Source organism: Strix aluco, chromosome 7, assembly GCF_031877795.1.
Source record: "Strix aluco isolate bStrAlu1 chromosome 7, bStrAlu1.hap1, whole genome shotgun sequence".
NCBI classification, from domain to species: Eukaryota; Metazoa; Chordata; class Aves; order Strigiformes; family Strigidae; genus Strix; species Strix aluco.
In genome coordinates this window covers 9,027,666-9,047,199 of record NC_133937.1, presented here as the reverse complement: position 1 = coordinate 9,047,199, position 19,534 = coordinate 9,027,666, and the positions used below count along the sequence as shown (strand labels likewise).

Sequence of the window (19,534 nt, the reverse complement as noted above, 5' to 3'; positions counted from 1 at the left end):
CCACATGGCTTACTGTCAACTTAAAAAAGAAAAGAAAAATTGCCCTTAAGACTATTTGGGTGTTGTTGGGTTTTTTTGTTTTGTGTTGGTTTTTTTTTTTTGCTTTGCTCCATTGTAAAAAGGCTGAAGCAGCAGATTTTTGGAGCTTCTGTAGATTCTATGTGCATACCATGTTTTTGCGACTACAGTTTTTCCATTTTTAAAAATGAAATATATCTCTTTCTCAGAACTCAATGCTGCATTTTTCTTGACTTTCATGAAACTTGGCAGGGAATCTGGTGTTCCTTCAGCATTTCTGTATCCCCAGCTGAATATGCTCAGAACTTCCCAGTGGTAAAGACTAAAGGTTTTTTATTGTTGGAGTATCCAGGCATGGCTTAAACAGTTTCAATGTTCAATTGAATACAATAGGTTTACAATCTACAGTTGTGTTATTTGGGATTTCTTTAGTAGTGAAGTGATTTCAATCACTGAGACGATGGAAAAGGCAGATATATTGTGTTACGGCTATGTTTTCTCCTGCCGTTGAGAATGTATTTCCTTTTATATACCCTAAAATGTAAGTATCTGTCCAGCATAATGAATTAGATTAATCCATTACCCAGAAGAGGGATTAGAACTATTATTTTTTTTAAGAACAGTTCATCCCATCACAGGAGAAAAAAGCACCATTACACTGAAAAAGGGCAGAGGACTCAAGAACTGGGGAAAGAGAAGTAGGCATCACCTGAAGAAATCATATCCTTGTTTCTAATACTTAGACACTTGGGTGGTAGTTGGGAATTTTTTTGTTTGTTTTAATTAAATCTACATTTAATGTTTTGACAGTAATTTTGCATTGAGGCACTTTATGCTTCTGGACACCAGATGGTGCTGCTAAACTGTCTAATCTGTAATTTTCACACTTTTCTAAGTAATTGATACTTGATTTAGTTCCAAAGTCAGTTCTGTACTTTCCAACCAAGTGTATATTCCAGGATGCAGAACTGTACCTGATAGCTCAGCACCTTCTGCTGTTTAAAGACAATAGTCTGAAAATTACCATGTAAACTGAAGTGTGTTGTAGAATCAATATTTTAGATCTCACTGGGCAAAACTGCCATCAGCTGGTGTTCCTCCTGGGCATATAGCTTAGTAGCAAATCTCAATTTATGTACTTGACACTTCAGAGGTTTGATTTATTAAAGTACCATTTAAATTTGATTTGGTAACTTCAGTCAGAAAATTTCTGGTGGAAGCACCTTTATTGACACATTAAAACTGCAAAGGACAGTTCTACAAACTAATTAAATATAATGAAGTGATGATGAGGGTGGGTTTGAATTTTTTATTGGACACTGTGTTAAGCTTTCATAAGGCTGTCAGAAAGCTTTTACTTGTCCTCTGTTAATATTTGAGAAGACATGATGGCTTAACTATAATTGCATTGCAGACAATGTTTATATTATTGTGATGTAAACTTGGCATTTGATTTCTATTTATTTTAATTGGTTAACATGTTTAATAAACTCATCTGGTAATCCTAATCATGGGACTGAAGGGATGGAACAATACATTTGGGTTTTAGCTGAATCCCAAAGGTTGGTGGTACAGTTTATTGCCGAACTATAAATAATAGATTCAAATTTATTTAAGCAGTGAGGAATTTTTTCACAGATATTTTATTGTATTTTTCTTACAAGGTTTTATTTCTTTTATAGATCCCCATATTAAAGTCTCTGGAAAAAAGGAAAACGTTAAAGAAGCAAAAGAGAAAATCATGTCTGTCTTGGACACAAAAGTAAGAATGAACGCATTTAGAATGACACCTTAACCCCTAATTTTGTTGTGACATTGATCTTCTTATATGGGCTCATTTAAACAGAAAGTATTTATGGATGCTCCAAAGCAAAGGCTCCAATATATTCTTTCTGTTGATATTTGGTGTACAGACACATATTTAAGCATGCCACGAGAAAATACTTGCTTAAAGCACTTTTTCCAGATCTGAACTATGTAGAAATAATAGTTCCAGCCATATGGCTAAAAGCATACATAGTTTGTTCACTGGATTGGGTTTTTGCTTCAAAATCTGGAATACAGCTTCACTGCAAACAGTAGATTATACAGCCACTTCAGCAAACCTAAAATTTTGTTTCTGCTTGAAATTCAATTTTAGGAGCATTTATGCAGTTCTATTTTTAGTTGTCACTGCATTCTAATACTCTGAAACATTAGGGCCACAATTTCTAAAACATTTAGATTTTGTCCAGGGGTTTCATATGTTCATCACATTTTCTTTTCATCCAATAGCAAGTCTTTTGGGGCAGTGTATATGGCTTCTGCGAAGTAGTATGCCATCTTTTTGATTCTCTAAACAGATTGTCAAAAGAAACATTCCAGTGACAAGTGCCAGTTTTTTAACAACTATTAGCAACATTATTATGGACTGTTAACAATATAGATTTTAAGAACAGCCGTAGGCAGTGTTTGATTATTTTAAAAAATGATGTACCAGAAAAATCTGGTATGTTTGTTAAAGGAGAAAAAAAAAAAAACTATTTTAGGTCCCATGGCTTTGATTTGCCAAAGTGTTCATCACATGATTTTTTTGGATCAGGCAGGGGTGTGTGACTGCAATTGAAAGAACACAGTTGAAATAAATTAGAATGAATTGGAAAAGGACATTTAAGTCAGAGTTGATAAAAACTAAGAGTGCGTTTTAAAAGTCTTAAACATTTTTGAAGATGTATCTTTGGGATGTTTCTTTCCGTGTTAATTCCTCACTGGAAAGAAAATGTGAATGGTTTAGCACCTGTCTGATCCGTACTGAAAACATCTTACTTGTGTAGAAGTAAAGCCACAGCAAAAATAATTTGGAAATACACTTCTGAATGTCACTCTTGAAGTTACATTACTGTAAAATACTGAAGTTCTGCTATGAACAAATCATGGATGCTTGATTTCCAGAGCAATCGGGTAACCTTGAAGATGGATGTTTCACATACAGAACATTCTCATGTGATAGGTAAAGGTGGCAATAATATTAAAAAGGTGATGGAGGAAACAGGATGTCATATCCATTTTCCAGACTCAAATAGGAATAATCAAGCAGAGAAAAGCAACCAAGTAAGTATTGTTTAATATTTAATTCATTTACACTGTAATTCTTGAGAGTATAAAACATTTCTAAACTTCTTTTGTCAATTTGGGTTTTTTGGGAACGGTGAGTTCATGTTCAGGGAAATAAATTTTTGGTATTTATACTCTGTGGAAAGCATGGGACTTCCTCAGTGAGCAGATCTTTAAAAACAGATGGAAACTGTTTGTGATGGCTCATGAATCATTTTAATTTTTTAAAACTAAAGTATTTTGAGCATACAGAAGTCAAAAACTTAGTGTGAATGGTAGAGAAGCAGTATGAAAAGCACTGCTTTTGTAAATTTTTTTTCCTGTTCAACACCTGACTTATTTAGCATATTGATTAATTTCTTGGTGCTTTCAGCTTATGGTGTAACTTAGTTGAAAACTAAACCTGGTGGATAGCTAGCAAAAATGAATGTCTCATTATAAGAATTCTACTTTATTAAAATAAGTAATTGAACCTGAATTGTACATCTTTTGTAATGCTAATATTAGTGAAATATTTACTTTTTTCCATCACTGTATTTAGAATTCCCCCTTGTGCGTGCTAGTGGCTGCTGAGAAAAATACAGTAATTTCAAATAAGAAAACCTACTGTTAAATATTAGCATTGAGCATGTGCATACAGTAGTAATTCCATTGTTTGATCCAAACAACTGCTTGTTTGTATCAATTTTTTTCTAGTTGCTTAAGCCTATGTAATCTAAGATGCTATAATATTCATAGACTTTTTAAGTGGTTTTAGTTTTCAACTATTGTTTAGAGAACACTTAGGATGTCACTGGGTGTGAAATGAACGTTGATTTTTTTTAATTTTTTTTTTTCTGTGAAGAGAACACATTTATCTGAAGAACTTTTTCCAGTGCCTCATTTGAAAATGTGATGCTATGTTTTCTACATCCTTGTTCTTCCAGGTGTCTATTGCAGGACAGCCAGCTGGAGTGGAGTCCGCAAGAGTTAGAATTCGGGTAATAGTCTGTTTCAGTATGGTGTTCCCTTGAAAACACATGAAAGGGAAAAAAAAATATATATATAGTTTTGAGAACTCTAGGGTTGTCTGGCTCTGTCTTATGACAGCAGAAGTATAGGAACAAATGTGAGTATCCATATGAGTAAAATGTAAAGGGTATTATAAAAACAGTGATTTGCATTCTGGCCAAATTTTTAACTAGCCCAAGGTGGACCTTGAACACAAAGTCTATAGTATAAGCAAGATGTAAACTATCCCATAATGTGTTTAAAATTACATCTTAACTTACCCTCCACAGATGGCCTGCAGAAGCTCAGGCATTCTGACTTAGGAAAGGCAATTTCTGCCTTTTTAATTTTAACCATTTTCATCTACAATTTGTGTAAATAATTTCATGAAATTCAGTTCCATTCTCCACTCATAGCACTTTTCTATCATTACCTTCTAGTTTTGACTTGTATGTGTATTCTGGCATGCATAATTATAAATCAAATTATGAAAAATTTTCACAATTGTTGTAGGTCAGGTATGTCACACAACCTTGGTCTTTACAGTCATGAGAGAAGTTGATGTTTATGTAGCTTTGTAGCAGAGCTCCAATTAATCCATGTCATAAAAGAGACTTCGCTAGGAAGTTTTACAAATATTGACTTATTTGGAGGTCCTCATGGTTAAGTATGGGAAACTACCTGGCTTTATTGTTGTTACATAGTTGCAAAAACTCCTACTGGGGGGGAGGGGGGAACAACAAAAACCACACAACAAACCCAGCCAAAAAAACTCACGCAAACTAAAAAGCCTATGCAAAACCCAAAACTATTTTTATCAACAAACCCTGGGCAGAGAATTTATCATGTCAGTTTAGTCATCACGGACCAATACATTATGATTCAGCAATAAATTGTTGTAGTTTTAGTGAGTGAGATTTCAGTTTTCAATATTTGCTCTTCAATGTTGTAGGAGCTGCTTCCATTGGTACTTATGTTTGAATTGCCTATTGCTGGAATTCTCCAACCAATCCCAGATCCTAATTCTCCCACAATTCAGCATATATGTCAGACGTATAATATTTCAGTTTCCTTTAAACAACGCTCTCGAATGTATGGTGCTACAGTCATTGTCAGAGGGTCACAAAATAACACTAGTGCTGTGAAGGTAAGGTGTCTTCTGAAGTAGGTCTCTGCATGTCATAAATATATTCCTAATTTAGATACTTAAGAGCTATATTAATGCAGTATCCTGCCTCATCGGTACATTTTGTTATTGTATAATCACTTGTGAAGCCTGAGGGGGGGTTTTTTTTGAACTTAACTGGTATAGGTGAGGTGTAAAAATGTGTAGAAGATAGTTTTAAGCTTAAGACTTAGCATTGTTTGTGCTAAGCTTTTAATCTTTTTTCATCTCTTGCACACCTGTTTGGGTTTCCAGTAATTCCGGAATATGTCCTAACCTTACCCATCTTTTAATTAAAAAAAACCCCACAAGACAACATACCTACCACCCCCCGACACCCCCTGCACCCAAAAACAAACAAACAAACCAACAAACCAACCGCAAAACACACACCCCCTCCCCCTGAATTCCTCGTGCTTTGGTCTTCTCAGTGTGCTCTCAAATATATAACCTTGAAAGTTGCACTAGCAGTCAATAAAACTGGTCTTCCAAAACCAGGATTGGGAGATGTGAATTTGACAGTCAAGTAAAGGAACTGCCATGAGCCAATTTATTTTAATAAAATAAAGTTTCCTTCTTAACAACTGGCAGCGTGATGGATTGTTATGGTCTCGGATGGATGTATCTCAAGCCAGTAAGAACATCTTAGGCCAAAATTGAAAGACAAATTTTGCAAGTACCCATAGAAATCTCTATTGCCTTTCTTATTGCTATATGTGGACACAGAAGGCGTGTTGGGACCAAACCATTTGACATCATCGTACTCCCTTTTACCATGGCAGAGTTTAGTCCATCTGTTACCTTTAACAAATCAATCAGGTTTTTAAACAAAACAGAATTTTCTTAATCTTGAATGTGGAATGCATGCAAGTAAAGAAACAGTCTGAAATGTCATTCTGTGAGCACTGTTTCACTGTTTTCTTGCATTTTCCCCTGCAGGAAGGAACAGCCATGCTTTTAGAACACCTAGCTGGGAGCCTGGCCTCTGCAATCCCTGTGAGCACACAGCTAGACATTGCAGCGCAGCATCATCTCTTTATGATGGGTCGAAATGGCAGTAACATCAAACATATCATGCAGAGGACTGGTGCTCAGATCCACTTCCCTGACCCTAGTAACCCACAGAAGAAATCCACTGTCTACCTCCAGGGCACAATTGAGTCTGTCTGTCTTGCCAGGCAATATCTCATGGTAAATTTTTTCAGTGAAAATTGCTTGAAAAAAATGCCAGATCATAGAAAATATACTCCTTCTGCATGTATTTATGGGTTAAATGTAAGTTAGGCTTAGAGAGGAGGGATTACTACTCACATTGCGGAAAGATGGTTCAGTTGAGTGCTGGTTTTGTCAGTGTTTTGTGAGTGTGTGTAGTTGTCTAAAATACTTGTGGCCTCTGGTATCATGATTTGAAAGATGACCTAGGTAATATAAATGCAGCATAAGCAATTTAAATCTATGAGAAAAATATGCTTCTGAGTAGAAGGCAGATTGTTGGAGGGTTTTGTTGTTGGGTGGTGGGTTTTGTTTTGCTGACCTGCCTTTTCCATGTTTGTTAAGTAAGTAGGTTTCTTTTGTGAGGAAGTGGCAGGAATTTCTTAGTTCCTATGTGGGTGAGTTTTCAAGGAAACTGGGGAGTCATACGAAATAATGACTCATTCTGCAGTCTTACGTTCTTTCTAGTACCATACCCTCAGTACTATAAGGCCTTTTATTAAAATACTTCTGGTGATAAATATTATTATTACTTGTATAGATTTTTGTTATATTCATCCTTAATCTTCACAAGAGCCTTTAGGCATTGTTGTAGTACTGATGTTTGTACATGTTTTTTATATATATGGAAACTTATGAATAGCACATGGGAGGATTGGACTCAATTCCAATTCAAAGTTGGTATCGCGATAAACCATGATACCATTAAATACCAGAAGTCCTCAATCTCTCTTACATTGCACTGTGCCTTGCTGTATAGTGGAAAATAAAAACATGGTGCCTTTCTGTTTATACAGTTATATTAATGATGATTGTATTCTAGGTGGTTATTGTCTGTAAATACTAAGAGATAGCCTTATTCTGTGTATTTCCTTGATGAGGTTTAAGTTGTACTTTTCCGGAGGTTCATGAAATAGAAGGAAATGTAAACAAGCTGTCATATAAACATCAAAGTACACCTTTGCTCTAGAAACTTAGAACTATGTAAGGGCCATTTTTTTTGAAATATTGACATTTGATTTAATTCCAAACACATCAGTACAACTTAATATCCCACATCACATCCACTATATCACCCTTTAAGAACTGTACTGACCAGGAGACTTGGTCTCTTTCAACTCACAGGCATTACATGTCCCAAAACTGTTGTTTCCAGTTCTGTAGATAAAACAAGTATTAAAGCAAATTTTGCAAAGAAAGAATGTATCTTTGTTAACAACAAATTTGAAAAGCTGAGGGAAGAAGTAACTAACTAGATAAAAACTTGCCTCCGAGTCCTAAATTAGTAAAACCAGTATTTTTCAGCTTCAGATAAATCATGCAAATGTGCCAGCCATGCCGATACCTATGTTAAATAGACAGCCGCAGTCATTCTCAGCTGCTTCTGAAGTAAATTTCACTTGATTCGCGTTCTTCTCAGGCACTGTTCAGTGGGATGAGGTTTCTGTGTTGTGGAGGGATTTCCTGCAAGGTGTGACTGCACGCTGGCCTTTGTGCCATGGTCACTGTTGTTATTGCCTCTTGCCAGCTCCTCTGATTCAGTCAGAATAACAGCTGATGCTGTTTCACAGCTAGGCAGTACAAGTGTCTTACGGAATTGGAGAGGGGATTTAAAAATAGTGATTTGATCTCTGCAGAGCTCCTAGAAATAACTATCTAGAAGCATCTGAACATCAGTACCCAGGAAAGAAATACTGTAACATTTCTCTGAACTACTAAATTGTGATCTGTAATTCTCATAAGAGACTAAATTTGAGTCAGAGTTTACAATATCAACAGAAAATGCAACACAGTGCCTAGATACCTTACAGTAGGACTCACGTAATGTCTTAGAGCTATTTTTAAAAGTTGCTTAGCAGTATGTCTAAATGGAAACTTTAATAACAACTAGTAACTAATTTCATTGAGAAGCCTATGAATTCTATGGTGTATAAACTCTGAATATTTCTTATCTCTGACAAGCATCACAAGACTCAGCTCTTCTAATATTGCTTGCAGGAATATATTGCATATTGCTTGCAAGAAAATATTCAGCATGGTAGTTACAACAATACTCATGATGAGGGCAAATTGTAAAAGGAAGAAGGAATATGTAGTGTTTTTATAATTAAATACTTATCTGAGCAAGATGGGTTTGGAGTCTTTAAAATGTTCTTGTTCTATATCTTCCCCTCAGCCCAAACCCTTTGGTTACAGCTGTATTGTGACTGTCACTAAAAAATACTGAGACTTACTTACTAAAACTATGTGCTGGTTTTTCACTTGTACTATATTTAATTACCTAAGTCATTGACAACTTAGTTTTGTTTACTCAGTTCCTGTCAAAGATCATTATTTGGTCCTGTTTCTCTCATCATGTAGGTGCTCTAAGCATACAAAACCAAAACAGTAGCATAAAAAAGAGCCTTTTAATATGCTTATAAAACCTGACATTTCAACTTAAGTTTCTCGTTTTCCTGTTTTTCTTGTTAACATTTAGTTGCATTTTCATTCAGCAAGCTTTTGGTGAGACCTTCTGATATTAATTTCTGTAACTTTTTTTGAAAAATATTCTGAAAATCAAAGTATGAAATACACTTCTGTTATCATAAAATCCTTGGTTATTGATTTCTGTGTTTTTAAAAATATTCATAATTATTCTTTTCAGATAAGTTCACTCTGTGGAGTTAAGCTGTGTTTGTCAGTCTTCCTGAAGTCAAAATAGTTAAGATGCCTTTAATTTTCCTTAAAATTGCTTTAATTTAGGTTTGGGAAGTACTGTGTAGCTATAGGTGGTACTGTTGAGAAGTTCTATTTAAATATAAAATGATATTGAACTAGTGATCTGAAGAATAAATACACAAATTTGCTGCTTTTCATTCTGAAGCAAAAGCAGGAAATGGATTAACTAAGACCACTTTCTTAAATGTATCTTACTGTGGCTTTTTTCTTGATGCTAAATTCACAAAAAGTAAGATTTGTTTTTCACTAACTTTGTGCCCTCTATTTTTGTTATTTTATGAGATGTATCAATCTAATTTCCAGATATTCTGTGACCATTGTTTGTCCTGGTTTCTTGGTTTTGGGCTTTTTTTAGGGGTGCTTTTTTTTTTTTACTTAGTTTTAGTATTTCATGTGTATTTCATTCATATCACTGGAAAATACTTATCTAGCTGATCTAGGACAGGGGAAGAGAAAGGTAGAGGTTAAGACTTAGGCAGTGGTGACTTACAGAGGAATTTTTGTTCTGATTTAATAGGTAATAGTGGTTTCTGAATTTGTATCCTCTGGACACCTCTAAGTCTGTATAAATAGCTAATGTGGGGTGCATATGTCAAATGGAATGTCAAATATTCAACAAATCATTTCACCTTTATACCACCGAACTGTTTGCTCAGAATCCCAGGATAGAAAGATACACCTGTATTCTTGCATACAAGGAAATGGCTTTACTTAAAACTTCATCCTTGCTTTTTTTCTGAACTTATTGTATCATGATGTACGTGTGTTAAATTCTCTGTATTTCAGTTTATTGCTACTATTTTCATGGCAAAACCGTAGGTTATATGTATTATGAATTTTTGCATCCTGTCTTTTCAGGGTTGCCTTCCTCTTGTGCTCATGTTTGACATGAAGGAAGAAATTGAAGTAGAACCACAGTTTATAACACAGCTAATGGAGCAGTTAGATGTCTTCATAAGCATTAAGCCAAAGCCAAAGCAACCAAGCAAGGTTGGTGAAAAGCTGATATATTCTTTTTAGGCTTTCATGACAACTTTTCAGAACTGATGAGTTGACATGTCTGCTCTTCCTCCCTAACTTAATGGATCATAAACTTGTAAAAGACATACATATTTTCTGCTTGAAATATTAATTTAAATGTTACAACAGCTGTCTTTTATGGTAATTTGACTTTCATAAAATATTTGACAGAGGTTAGCTTTTGTATGGAATATACCAATAAAAGAAATTATGATGAGACAAATTGTATCTGACTAGAACTACTCTTTGTTTTTAAATAAATTCATCGTAAATTGCAGCTCCCCCACATAACTGCAGTGGTCTTTAGCAATCAGAATTAAACAAAACCCAAATAATATGACTGTTCTACACAAGATGTTGAATAGAACAACAAGAAACAGAATTACAAAATACTTCTAATGGGAGGTGTTCATTGTAAAATATTCAGGCGAGTATGGATAGGCGACTCTGTTATCTGCACTGTTGTATATAATGTGATGTGATAACAGACAAAAATTTCAAAATATTAAACGAGCATTCCATTGTGTCAATAAGTAAGCTTCTCTGTGTAGAGAGATATGAAATCAATACAAAGAAACATCATGTAGAGAATGTACAAGAAACAAATAATGTTTTTTCTAATTTAATTTTCCAGGCATTTGTTACTTTATTCTCAGACAGCTAAGAATTTAATAGCTGAATAATATCAACAACTTTTTTTTCCACTTCAAGATATAGACCTCAGATAAAAGAGAAGATAAGATTTTAATTATTGATTCACTTCTCTAGATCTTGGGACACTTAAGATTTGGTATACCAAATAGCACCAAGGTACAATAATAGCTATTTTTTCTTTGACAGAAAGGTCTTTCATCGTTCTCATTGTCAAGTGCATATGAAATCCCTAAACTTACCATCAAGGCCACCAAATTTGAATAATTGCTAATGGATATTATTTCATGCTGTCTCATACTGTTATGTTACTGATAGCCGTGATTAAGTAGTATTAAGAAGAGTTATGTGTTACAGATCCATGTTATGTAGTTGTGTTACCCATTGGTTTTCCTTTGTTGTTTTTTGTTTTCTTTCCCTACAGTCTGTGATTGTAAAAAGTGTTGAACGAAATGCCTTAAATATGTATGAGGCACGGAAATGTCTCTTGGGACTTGAAAGTAGTGGAGTCACCATAGCATCAAATCCCTCTACTGTCTCATGCCCTGTTGGTCTGTCTTGTCCTGGTTTGGATATCTTGTCCTCAGCAGGACTAGGACTCACTGGGCTTGGTATGCATTATATTCTATATATATATCTTCGTATTTTTTTTATAGATATATATTTGTTTGAAACTTAATTCACTTGTACTAGAAAAAAAGTACATGTGTGTACTTTTGTACACAGATGTGTGTTTTGCATAAAGAATCATGTTAAAGTGTTAGAGAATCCCAAAAGCATCTGGCCTTTCAAGGGCTTGTAAAACTTGAAGGCTTTCGTAATCAGATGTGTGACTCATCTCTAGAAAATCCTCTGGAAGCTCAAAAACCACCCAGCTGAAAGTGAAAGGGAGGGAAATACAGGTGAAGTAGGACACTGCTTTTACAACTTGCAGAAGAATCTTTTCCAAATGACCTTTTTTCTTTCTTTGGCAATATTGTGATGTCTCAGGCTGTCCTGAATTTGGGTAGGTACTTAAGCCTGTCAACAGTACTGTGAAAGTTAACACAGCTAACAGCACACATTTCAGGTCTGGCTGTATCTCATTGTAATTGAGGGATGCATGTGCTGCTACTTTAGACCTTACTTGTCAGTATGAAATTTAGGACAGAAATGTGTAAGCTTTCTATGTTAATGTAATTTTATAGAAGTAGTGCATAGTCCAGACTGGATTTACCATTTCATTTTCAAGCTCTGCGAATGCCCTATTATCAGAAATATATAGAAAACCAAGCAGTCCCAGAAGAATTAATGACAAATCTTGACACAGATTCTTCAAACTCAGAGTTCTCATGTAACCACCATGCTCCCTTGCAACCTGCCATCCAGGAGTGCTGCCTAGTTCCATGGCACATGCTTTATTGGGGGTCACACGGGGCAAGTGTTTATGCCATTGGACTGTGGGTTTTAATACTGCTTTTGTTACCATTCTTGTCATGCTTGCATTTTGGGGTTGGTTTTTTACCTCTTTATAGTGCTGCACTGCCTTGTGAATGCTCTTGCATGAAGAGCTGATTTGAGAGAATGTTTTGGGAATAAGGAATGCATTTGGGGAATGATTTGCAGTCAGCATTGAAGATACAAAAAGGAATTAAATAGTTCTTAGCGTGGAGGTGTAGTGGTTCATGCATATGAGCTTCTGAGAAAAAGGTTATTGTCTGAAATGAAAGTAAGGTTGTGTAGTGCAGCTGTTTTCTTGTCTCTAGGTGATGCTTCTCTGAAACAAACTGACCGAAGCAATAGAGGGGATACAAAGGGATGGTGAGGCTGAGAGGCAACCGGTGCAGACTCTTTGTTATGATCATAGTTAGAGTCCAGTAGAAGGACATAAAAGATGCTCCAATTCTTCTTGGAGATATGATTCCCAGTTTAAGAACAGGCATTCTCAGCGTGTTCTGTGCACAAAATTGACAGCAGGTTTAGTGTTAAAATTTGTTTGTAAAATACATGTCGGTGAAATTTAGTTTGTTTGCTTGTTTTTTAAGTGATACTTTTGTGAAAACCTTTTTTTGTAAGTCTTAACTAAATTATGCTGTTCACTTGCATAATTTTTTGCAGGCCTTTTAGGTCCAACAGCCCTGTCAGTCAACACCTCAACTGCTCCAAACTCTCTGTTGAATGCCCTTAATAGCTCTGTGAGTCCCCTGCAGAGCCCAAGTTCAGGCACACCTAGTCCCACATTATGGGCAACATCTCTTGCTAACACAAATGCCACAGGTTGGTAGAAGTTAAATGTGAATTAAATGAACTGTGCAACATTAAGTCATTAGAATGACAATTGAAGAGTTTGGAATCATTAATTCTTTAGAACCTTAATAATTCTTAAATTTATCTTAACACAGATGAATAAATATCCACATTTCGAGTTATAAGTTAATATAAACTTCTGACATGCTGTCACATGCAGTGTTTTCATCTATTTTATATAGAAAACTGTGTTAACCTCCAAAGTAAAGGTTAGATAAAGCATTACGGTTTTAGCATGCAGTTCTAATGGCAAATTTAGTGATGTATCAAAGCTACATAAAGATAGAGATTTATATAAAGCACCATAATGCCTGAGACCGCTAAATGAGGAACTTAATCGGAACATGACTAAATTTTGTTACAGGTTTTTCTGCTATTCCCCACCTAATGATACCATCTACCGCCCAAGCAACTCTAACTAGTATTCTGTTGTCTGGAGTACCTAATTATAGTCAAAACACTCCATCTCCACCACCAGGCTTGACTCCTGTTGAAGTCCACGTTAATGGCATGCAATCAGAGAGTAAAAAAGGCTCACCTTCTTTAAATGGTCATGTAAAGGTAAGTGATATTATCTCATGGTGAACTGGATCTGTTTGTAATAGACCTCTGAAGAAAAGCTGAAAGAAAACTAGATATATTAGTAAATACTTAAAGCTCCAAAGTTTAGAAACAGAACAGTAATGTTTTCAAAACATGACTTAAAGATTGAAAAATGGAACATTAAAACATATTGTTCTCCTATATCAGGAATGAATTTCTTGTTCTCCTGCACAGATAGAAGAGGGAAATTCTTTCAATATTTCCTTAAGCATAACAATCACTTTAGTGATTTTTTGACAATCATTTCAGACCTCAAATATCAAGTATGCTGCACTGTCTGCCACAGCACTAGGAGAAAATGTGTTGAGCACAAACCACAGTGATCCGGTAAGACAAACAAGTACTCATAGTGCCTCAGAACAAGTAGCTGCCAAGTCAAATAGTGCAGAAGGTAAGATTTTGACATTTTATTCTTTTGTCTGGTAGCATTTGTGCAGTCTATATACAGTTCATGAAACAAAAATGTAAATATATTGCCTGTGCATTGGTTTTGCAGCCATTTGAAGGAAAATATTTCTGGATCTCCCAGAGTTGTTGTCAAAGTAAATAATAGAAGTTGTAGTATCTGAACTGTACTGCTGATAGAAGCACCTTAAGTGAACGTAAACACACTTGTAACATTCCCTAAGAGCGGAGGGAGATAACATCTTAGTATGTTTACAGCAACTTAACTTCATTGCTTAAGACTATCTCTGTTGGTTTAAATGATGTTGTATTTTTGCTTTTTAATGAAAGGAAAGAATTAATGCCTTTGAGAAGGTTATTGCAGAAAATTATGTGTCGATCAAATCGAGATGACACTGATGAACAGAATTTATTTGCATGTCTTAAAACAGCATTTCAGTTATGCTGCCTTTTAGAAGCTAAAGGAACTAATGAACTGTTCCCATCATTCTTGTAAGGAGGGAAAGCCAGTTCCACTTCAAACTTGAGCAAATAAGTGTAAAGGCCTTGTTTCCCTTGCAAATACTGGTCAACAGAGAGATGCTTTTTTATGAAGGGTTGTGGTCATTTGAACTGATTTGACTAAAAGGTACATTGCCCAATTAAGATAATAAATATTTGTAAAAACACATTCTAAAGATATTTGAATATTAAGTGGGGAGTTTTTTATTCCAGCAAAAGTTATCTGAGCACCTGACAAGGTTTATTAAAACTGGATATAAAACCGAATTTATTGGAAATAGTCACTTCTGATTGTCAGTCCTCAGATTTAATATTAAGTAAAATTACTTAAAATAAATCTCCTAAAAAAGAAAATACTTAGTGTGTCTACTATATATGTGAATACCAACACCTTTTTTTGTACATTTGAACTTATATTTCTGACTTCTTAACCTTGACCAAGTTGTTATCCCTGAAGACTACAGTAATTCTGTAAGGAGGAAGAGCAGGCTTTATTGTATAGTTGTTATTTCTTCAGTAAGCTCACTGGAACATAAGAGGGTTTTTGTTTAACTGTTCTCTTTATTGGCCTTGTAGGTTGCAATGATGCTTTTGTAGAAGTGGGCATGCCAAGAAGTCCGTCCCATTCGGCAAATACGAGTGATCTGAAGCAGATGATGAGCTCTTCCAAACAGGCCTGTGCCAAGAGACAAACGGTTGAATTACTTCAAGGCACCAAAAACTCTCACTTACAGTAAGTTAAATGTACAAATACAGATTAATGGAACTTTTGCCATGCAAAAATAGTTACTGCGTTTTTGTAAGTAGAAGGGGAGGTTTAGTTATAAGATACTCAAAGTACTGATTTAAATGAGGCTTGATTTTTAATCACATTGGGCATTAATATACCCCTTAGTTTGTCTGATTATTGCAAAGTTTCAATGCTTTTTGTACATCCTAAGCATTTTTCTTTTGTTTGAAAAAAATAAATGCCTTTCCTCTCCCACAAGAGTGGGGATTTTTTCAGAGGAACTCTACCTATTTCTAAAGTATACATTCTTGCACTTTGCTTTTTTTATTGATTGTTTTGAGAACAATTACTAACTGACAGCTTTTTTCTTTTTGTGTGTACCTGAGGCTGTTTTCTTCTTAGAAAAACTATATTCAGGGCATAACAGCATGTTCTCAAACACTTGTCTCAATGATTTTTTTTGTTTGTTTGGGTTTTTTAATGAGCCAGCAGTGGGAAAGGCTCTTTTGAGTCATAATATGTCTTGGCAACACAGGTTTTGTGCTTAATGCAATGTTTTGTCCGATCTACTTTAAGTAGTGTTTTCACTATTCCTTTTGGGAACATTCATCACTCTTTTGAGATGCATGTTTTCTCTACCTCATTTACACTGTTAAAAGCTATGATATGTATTTCATTAATTTTGCCCTCATAGTTTAGAAATCCAAGGATTCCTGCTAACCTCAGTTGTTTGTATATCAGTCAGTTGTTTGTATATCTTGTTCTTTTTGTTGCTGAGTTTCCTCAGGGCATTTTTCTGGGGTAGTCTACAGCACCTAGCACACGATCACTTTGCTTTGAAGTAGGAGTTTATACTTTTCTAGAGTAGGCATAAAATGTGGCTGATTTTTAGAAAGAAAAGATCATAGAGAGGTGTTTTAGCATGTAGGACTGCAATTATTGAAGCTTTAAAAATATGTTAACTTTCTTAGTCCCTATTATGCATCTCTCTTTATCCTACTACTATGAATCTATTACAGCTGTTGAACTGCTGACCTGAGCAAGGCTAAACAATATGAAGTCACATTGTGTAGGGATTGCATGTGATAATTCCAGATACCAGACAGTTCAAACCTGTATCTATAAACTATGCCTCATACTTGGTGATATAGGAAGCAGCAATACATGCTTTGTTTCACTGACAGAGAAACGGGTAAAGGAAAGCTGAGACTTGCTAAAAACACCGAGATGTTTGTGTACTGGCATTTCTAGAATTTTGCTGCCAAACTTCTCAGGGTGAAGCTCAGTTATCAAAATAGCATTGAATATTCAATGCTTGTGAAAAAGAAGACTGGAGCTTATGCTGACTTTGCTCCCGCAGCACTGCAGAGAGGCTGCTCTCAGATGCAGAGTTAAGTGCTTCTGAAAGTCCCATGGCTGATAAAAAGGCTCCTGGAAGTGAACGTGCAGCAGAGCGAGCAGCAGCTGCCCAGCAGAACTCTGAAAGAGCACGTCTAGCTCCACAGCCATCATATGTAAATATGCAGGTACGTTTCCCTGAATAAACCCAAATCTAGTGCAAAACTCGATAGTTGCAAAGTGAAATTACCATGGAATGCAAAAGTGACTGTTGACTAGTAGACTGACTTGCCATTACTGTTTCAGTAAATGCATTTCCCAGCAAAGCTGTTAATTCTTTCAACTGAAGACAAAAAAGCCCTTGTGCTTCTGTTGAATAAGAAAAATGTAAGTACAGAATAGATTGGATGGCTATATTGGTCTACACAGGCATCATTTGTGTATAAAAAAATCTTAGATTGTTGCTTTGAGAGAATTATATCTACAAAAGATGCTTTGCAAGTTCTTATAAGAAGTGTCAACACAATTTTTTTTTCTATAGATTCAGGTTCATATACAGGGGGATTTAGTGGAGTAACTACTCTGGTTTTGCTTTATAAATATGGATTTGTACATATACTCCTTTTTTTTTTGATTTATACTGTTTCTACTTGGTTAACTACAGCCTACTACTATACTCTAAACTACTTCCATGTTACTGCAGATCTCCCCAAAGAGAGCAAGCCCTTTGTCAATCAGTAGTATCAGAGTAGTTTTCAGTATAGATCTATCAGTACGTGGGCATAACTAGACTGCATGGAGTAGTGGAGTAAGATTAATGTTAGTGCTTTGCAGCCCTTTTCCTTAGTTATTCCTCTAGTTATTTCAAGTAGTGAATTTAATGCTTCAGGCTAAATACTGCATTTTTGTAGTTTTTAGACTTGCTAATCTGTAACTCAAAGAAGTGTAACTTAATTAACCAGGGGTATTTAAACTTCAAGTCTTCTGTTGTCATAGGTAGTGTGAATACAAGGGGCTTTTTGATTCTCTCAAAACTTAAGTTCTTTTCCTTTCAGAAGAAGAGTGCATGGAGAAGAACTACATTTGAAAGATTATTTAAAATAATGGTGGTGCCTAGATTTGCTGTCGAAGATAATATATTTATCCTTTTTGTGCTGTTGAGGAATGTTTTTAAATGCTAAGAAGACATGATTAAGGATGAGAAACTATGCTTGAAAAAATGTCTTATTAAAAAAAAAAAATCAAACATTCTGCCTAAACAGTTTGTAAATACTGCTGTAGCCTCACTCATACGGATATCAGATAGTTATTTAAAATCTTTGTTATCTATGTTTGAGTGAACTCTTTAAGTAACTAAGGCTCTAACTGGACTACTGTCAAATTATTGTGCAGTACTTCAGGTGTCTCCTAGATGTATTCACTGGCCACTTTCAAAACATTTGTTTTTACCAAGAGCTGAGTACTAGAATGGCATTTAGTTAGAATGGTAATTAAGCTATCTTCTGCATGTTTAATTTTTAGGCATTTGACTATGAACAGAAGAAGCTACTAGCAACCAAAGGTATGTGGATACACAGTGACTTCTGAAAAGTTTGTTAGTACATGGCTGAAAGAATTTTCTGAAGTTTCAGTTTTGTAATTTGATTTTTTAATAAAATCTAGGGCTGATAGTGAAATATTTTTACATTAGTTTTCATGTTCCAAAAACTTCTTCATACCAATGTAGTATAAAATGCAGTATAAACAACTTGCAGATGGGATGCTCTCTGCGTGAGTACATCCATATGCAAATCATCCATGTTGTTTTCAGAGACCTCATAGCTGTAATATTTGATTTTATTTGGATGCGAATTAAACTTTAAGATGTTTGTCATATTGGAAAAGTTGCTCCTTATTTCAGGGATAAATGAAGTTACAAAATTGGTAAGGGACTTAGCTGTATCTTTGACCCTGTTTAAATAAACCAAATACCCCCATACCAAAAGAAAACCAGAACCTCTTCTTTTTGAAAGATACTATTCTTTTGGCTTCTTTCCAGGCCTGTGGGGTTTAATTATCTTCTGACAGAGTAAATTGCTTTAAGGAAGGGTAGAATTCAAGCTGTGTAGCAAGTGGAGGTGTTTAGAATTTACCGTTTGGTGGGTTGAAGTCTGTTAGCATACATGACTTCAGGCTTATCATCTCAGTACCTTTAACAAGGTTGAGATTTACTAATTTGTCTCTATTTTTTTTCAGCTATGTTAAAGAAGCCAGTTGTAACAGAAGTGAGAACTCCAACAAACACATGGAGTGGTTTGGGATTCTCTAAATCTATGCCTGCAGAAACTATCAAGGAACTACGAAGAGCAAATCATGTATCGTACAAGCCATCTATGACAACTACATACGAGGTATAAAAACACTGTATTGTAATGGAAGTTTATTTCTAGTGAATCATACAGTTGTTTCTCTTGAGAAATGTCTATAACTTTTGTAAAAAGTCTTCCAGATAAGATTTTTAGTTTTCCTTTTAGTGTTCTAAATATTTTTTTATGGTGAAAAATAAATATTAAGGCATATGGAATACATTCAGCCCAACACACAAAATTATATCTGCTTTATAAATCTTACTCTAGCTTTATAGAAGTCTGCTCCTGAAAATATATTTGTTTAAAGAACCTTAAAACAACTTATGGGACCAAATGTCTCAATAGTTGTAGACAAGTGGTAGAAATTTTGTAACCTAATTAAAACAATGTGTATATAACAGATTTAATGTGTACATAATGTGAATCACTGCATTGTGGAGCAGCATGTTAGAA

At 35.1% G+C, this 19,534-nt stretch overlaps 1 protein-coding gene across 5 annotated transcripts in view; it reads left to right on the top strand.

Moving 5' to 3' along the window:
* Window positions 1-19,534, top strand: part of BICC1 (BicC family RNA binding protein 1) — a 115,085-nt gene that overhangs the window by 83,816 nt on the left and 11,735 nt on the right. For 3 of the 5 annotated variants that reach the window (XM_074830408.1, XM_074830406.1, XM_074830411.1), the window contains 14 exons: window positions 1,701-1,780; window positions 2,950-3,108; window positions 4,038-4,091; window positions 5,054-5,248; window positions 6,206-6,457; window positions 10,058-10,189; window positions 11,295-11,481; window positions 12,968-13,126; window positions 13,521-13,717; window positions 14,009-14,150; window positions 15,242-15,398; window positions 16,756-16,921; window positions 18,255-18,294; window positions 18,969-19,123. In XM_074830408.1, coding sequence (XP_074686509.1) covers window positions 1,701-1,780; window positions 2,950-3,108; window positions 4,038-4,091; window positions 5,054-5,248; window positions 6,206-6,457; window positions 10,058-10,189; window positions 11,295-11,481; window positions 12,968-13,126; window positions 13,521-13,717; window positions 14,009-14,150; window positions 15,242-15,398; window positions 16,756-16,921; window positions 18,255-18,294; window positions 18,969-19,123 — 2,075 coding nt within the window. The remainder of the gene's footprint in view (window positions 1-1,700; window positions 1,781-2,949; window positions 3,109-4,037; window positions 4,092-5,053; window positions 5,249-6,205; window positions 6,458-10,057; window positions 10,190-11,294; window positions 11,482-12,967; window positions 13,127-13,520; window positions 13,718-14,008; window positions 14,151-15,241; window positions 15,399-16,755; window positions 16,922-18,254; window positions 18,295-18,968; window positions 19,124-19,534) is intronic. The other 2 variants (XM_074830410.1, XM_074830409.1) reach the window with 2 other exon arrangements.